This window comes from Topomyia yanbarensis, chromosome 2 (assembly GCF_030247195.1).
Source record: "Topomyia yanbarensis strain Yona2022 chromosome 2, ASM3024719v1, whole genome shotgun sequence".
Classification (NCBI taxonomy): Eukaryota; Metazoa; Arthropoda; class Insecta; order Diptera; family Culicidae; genus Topomyia; species Topomyia yanbarensis.
The window spans coordinates 373,363,440-373,368,086 of record NC_080671.1 but is presented as its reverse complement, the minus strand read 5'-3'; the positions used below and the strand labels follow the sequence as shown (position 1 = coordinate 373,368,086).

The following is a 4,647-nucleotide window of genomic DNA, read 5'->3' as shown; positions in this document are numbered from 1 at the left end:
TCGGACGCCCCTGCTGGGACGAACATTATTTGCACGAGTACTGGATGCCACTTGCTTTAACACCATGGTCTACTCCGACGGATTCGAAATATTCCCAGCGTTTTGTGGATTTCTTTGCAAAACTTCACTGCCAATCAATAGACCCGTCACCGTCGAATGAAGTGTAGCGCTCGGTAGTGTCGCTGCAGCGAGGGGTCTCATCGGCACAATACATTTCTCCAGCGCTCTTACTTATGGCGATTTCGCTTGAACCTGAAACTGAGTCAGGTTCTAACCCCAACCGCTGTCAGTTCATACATTTTGACAACGGTTGGGGTTAGGAACTAACTCAGTTTCGCCTCAAACGAAAACCACATTAGATATACAGCTTCGGGTCTATGGTGTTGTTGATGATTTATTTTGAGTCCGCAGCTGCAATTTCCTTGCCAGATCATTTAGTTGCTGGGAAAATTTATCGGCGAAAACATGCTTGAGTTTCCTGGGCACATCACCCCGTGCTGTTGCCAGATAAAATTCGGATTAATCAAGGATCTCTACGTGACCGGGGCCCTATTCTCGCAGTCACTAGTCACTAGGAGACCTGACTGTGGGAATAGGGTCCCGGCTGCCAATTCAGTCAAACTCAGTAGCGCACCTGGTTGTGGCATTCCAATTACCCTTGAAGGTCGTTTATTGTTACAATTCGACATGGACGTCTGTTCTCTCAGGTCAGAGATGAAAATCGAAATGCACCTCAACCAACTTGGAGCATTCTTCATACTAAGCATAAGTACTGGGCCAAAAAATAACAAGAATTAATTATTCAAAGCTATATTTTATTGCATATTACCCACAACATGGTACGGATTATACTAGAATTAAATAAACGAGAGCGCACTGTTACTGGCTATTCTCTACCGTCGTCGCTTCACTGGTTTCACTTTCTTCCGAGCGTGCATCGATCTGCACCACCGTATCGGCGCCACTGTCAAAACTAACTTTCTTTTCAATTTGTGGTTTGGAACCGGTAACAGCTCCTCCCACACTGCTCATCGAAGAGAAGCTAATCTTCCGCTGACTGCTTCCACTAGACTCAGATAATCTCGGTCCAGCGTCGCTGATTCCGCTCAAGTTCACACTGGACAGTAGCACGGACACTTGCTCCGCCGAAGGACAGCTAACAATCGTCAGATCGTCTTTGCTGTAAGAGTTAGTCGTGAGTAGCTGCTCCAGCTTGACGAACGAACCGATTATGTTGTTCTGGAATGGTTGACATTATAGATTAACCTATTTGCTAAATTTATTAAAAGAATTCACCATACCCGGATTGGTCTAAATAGAATAAATTCCGTGTCTTTATTGGCAAGATAAAGTTGCATCGATCGCTGTAGTCCCCCCAATTTAGTCTTGATGTTACGAATGCTTTCCTGGATGATGGAACTAATATGTTGGGGAGCCGCGAATGTTGCCATACGAAGTGCCATACCCTGCTGCTTCGCTCCGGGCACAACTGGTGCCGTACCTTGTTTCAGATGATTTTGAGCAGTTTCGATAAAGTTCAAAATAGGACCCACCAACTGCCGGGTTGCATCCTTAATGAATACCTCACAAACTGTTTTCAGCTGCCGATCCACGTCTTTTCGAGAGTCCAGAAGCTGTTCTTTTACCTGAAAGAAATAAGTGTTCACATTAGCAAATAAATAATCGAATCACATGATGTCTAAAACCTGAGGTGTTCCATCCAACAAAAACTCCAAAAGTGCATTGTTAGAACCTAGCGAAAACAATTGCTTCCTCTTTTGCAACAGCTCGAAGGCTGCCGTTTTCATTTTACTGAAGTCTAAACTGGTTTCTTTTACTGTGAAATCCACCCGAAATGGAGCAATTTGTTCTCTCAAAATCAGCAGGTGTTTTATTTCAAACAATTCTCCATCAACACTGGACTTTTTCTGAGCAATCTGTCCAGCGGCACTGGAGACACTCTGTATGCAATAAACTAGTGCCTGCTGGGACAAACTTTGAAAGATGGTCCTATCGATGCAACGGTATAGCCGCGATAGGCAAACAAGCGTTCGGCGAACCGTCGGGTACCACATGCCGTGCAGATCGGCTGGAGAATTTCCGGCACGTGCTCTGATCGCTTGCTCTGCCTGTTGGTTGATGCTTTCCACTTCCTGGGATGCCAGCGAAGTGATAGAAACAATCGAACTGCGCGAATCTGCTCGCCTCAAGTAATTCTCCTGCAGTGACATGGCAATACTTTCCATCATTTCCAACTTTTCCGGGTAGGCAAGATCACCAGCCGACGGTCGATAGTTAAGGATATCCGACTCCAAATAGCTTTGAGCTCGGAAACCTATTCGTTCCTGAACATCCTGCAATAGCTGGTAGACAATCTTTGCAAACGCTTCCAGGGATTCGGCTGCAAATTTTGAGGATTTTAATAATAGAAATGAAAAACTTACAAACGCTGCTTACGGTTATAGTTCACGTGTTCATCTAGCATCTCAACACGTAGTATGCTGCAGATTTCAGCCAACGTCTCCAGGTGATCAATGCGTATAATAAACGGACGCAAGGTGTCGTATAGTATTGTGCACAAACCTTCCATGTAAACTCTAAAATTAAAGTGCCCAAATATCACTTGATACCATTTCAATGAAAAATACTAACGTTAGTTGGGAGCTCGGATTTGTGAAGAATTGATAGAACAACCGATGCTCGTCCTGGCAAACGTGTACCATAAATGCACAAGCAGAGCGCACTAACGCGCAATGGTCCCCTCTATGTTTCTTGCTAAGATCTCGAATCGCTTGCTCAACACCCGCACTCATAATCTGCAATACAACCACACAATCAGTCAAAATCTGCTTTCCTTCGCCCTCAACAAACTGACCGTTGCTCGCTGGGACAAAAAATGCTGATGCAGGGCCGCCAACAGTTGTTCGTACTCCACACTACGATCCAACCGTTCTTCGATGGTTGCCGTAATGCGTTTAACCTTCGGTGCCGAAGCCTGAAACTTTCCGTAGAACAGGGCAAACGCTGATTCTAACCCTTGCTCCACCGTCACCTCTTTGGAACCAGCTCGTGGAACTAAAATCTGAGCCGTTGCATTACTCAAAATTGTACCGACATAATTCTTCATCATTTGTGTTGCTTTCGATAAGCAATTACGATACTTAATACTGTATGTGGTAGCTTCGCTGAAGCTCGGATTGACGCGCATATACTCCAGACATTCGTCGATTGAATTAAGAATCTCCACGAAAGTGTCATTTGATACGGAAAACGTTGGATTCTGAAGCCTTTGCGAAATACTCTCGGCTTGGGTGAAATATTTTAACCGCTTTCGAATATCTTCGCCGATTTCGTTTAGCTTGGCCTGATCCTGTAGCAGATTTTCGCTGGCTTGATGGAGCGAAGAAGTTTTCTCTGACACAAAATTGTACTCGTTGGCCAATTTCTGTAAAGCCTCCAAAGAAACGTCAATTTCTTGTAGCAGTCTGTCGCATTCGATAGACCGTGTTTTCAACTGTTCATAGTAATCCAGATACACGTCGTCAAAATGTTCCAAAATCTCCGAATCGATTGAATTGTACCATGACAGAAAATCCTGAGTAGAATCTATGGCACTACCCGTGAGTTTAAATTCATCCAACGAAGTGTTTTGCTCTAAGTTAGCTTCCGGAATGTCGGTTGATTTCTGAAAACAAAATTCGTGATTGATCGTACCTGTGTACTGTATCAAACGTAACTAACTGCATTGGATCCGCCTCCGACTAAATCCGCCAGTTTATTAATAAACTCGTTCTGGGCTGCACTCAGCGGTGCAAGTGCATTATCCTTTTGTTCCCACTGCAGCAATCTAGCCTGAATCTTACGAAGGTTTGCGTTTTCACTTTTCATGGTGGCCACGTCATCCATTCTGAGAGCAATTTTCTTGTCCAGAGCGGCAAATCTTTAACACTCTTAAAATTAAAAACAAGGCAATGAAAACGTAATAAACGTAAACAGTTCCGATAAATACGACACGCAGTTTATTATTATTTTACTATCTTTTATTATTACGCGCAGGTTGTCAGCGCTGGCTGGGTTTGGCACAAAAGGTCGAATTGGCACTTGAGCCCGGCAAGGATGCCAAATAAGCCGAAACGCACGTATCGATATAGATCTTTCATTAGGGCCTAAGTCGCAATGTACACTCAAATGGAAAAAATCGGTTTCAATATTCGACGATATTTTTGCCTTTCTCATATCTAGGATGGGTTTTCAAAAGGTCGTAAGCGACAAAAGTAAACAAACTGAGCTATCCATGTTATATAACTCTAGGCTATGTTTTCAAAACGACGTATTGACAATTTGCTCGAACAGAGAAAAATGAGTTTGAAGTATTGCAGTCAGACTTTTAATTCCTATTTAGGAACTAAACATTTTCAAATAACAAAAAATAGTTAAAGACCTTGTTAGTTTCTCTGCTTTGGTGGTGAATTACGGTTGATACGAAATTGTAACGTTTAATGCGATTTTTAAGCAAAACTTGACAATACGACCTTTTGCTGTCAATACGACATTTGGCCAGCTTACGATACGTCCTATGCCATGCGAATATTACACATACGTCATAGCAAATAGGACTCATTTCTGGACAGCAGAACACATACGACT

The 4,647-nt window shown here is 43.3% G+C and overlaps 1 protein-coding gene across 1 annotated transcript; it reads right to left on the bottom strand.

Annotated features, from left to right (window-relative positions):
• Positions 1-794: 794 nt before the first annotated feature.
• On the bottom strand, positions 795-4,035 carry LOC131684568 (conserved oligomeric Golgi complex subunit 3). Its single transcript, XM_058967567.1, has 7 exons — positions 3,742-4,035; positions 2,876-3,685; positions 2,653-2,816; positions 2,458-2,597; positions 1,707-2,401; positions 1,302-1,646; positions 795-1,239 (listed from the first exon to the last, which is right to left on the bottom strand). Exons 1-7 carry the CDS (start codon positions 3,904-3,906, stop codon positions 880-882), a joined length of 2,679 nt encoding a protein of 892 aa, XP_058823550.1. The 5' UTR covers positions 3,907-4,035; the 3' UTR covers positions 795-879.
• Between the last annotated feature and the right edge of the window lie 612 nt (positions 4,036-4,647).

What these genes read in the sequence shown, in the direction of transcription:
- LOC131684568 (XM_058967567.1), bottom strand. Translation starts at nt 3,906, where the DNA reads ATGGATGACGTGGCCACCATGAAAAGTGAAAACGCAAACCTTCGTAAG. An exon ending in TTTTGTCCCAGCGAGCAACG is followed by an intron (nt 2,817 to 2,875) that starts GTCAGTTTGTTG and finishes GTTGTATTGCAG; the next exon opens with ATTATGAGTGCGGGTGTTGA. An exon ending in TGAACACGTGAACTATAACC is followed by an intron (nt 2,402 to 2,457) that starts GTAAGCAGCGTT and finishes CAAAATTTGCAG; the next exon opens with CCGAATCCCTGGAAGCGTTT.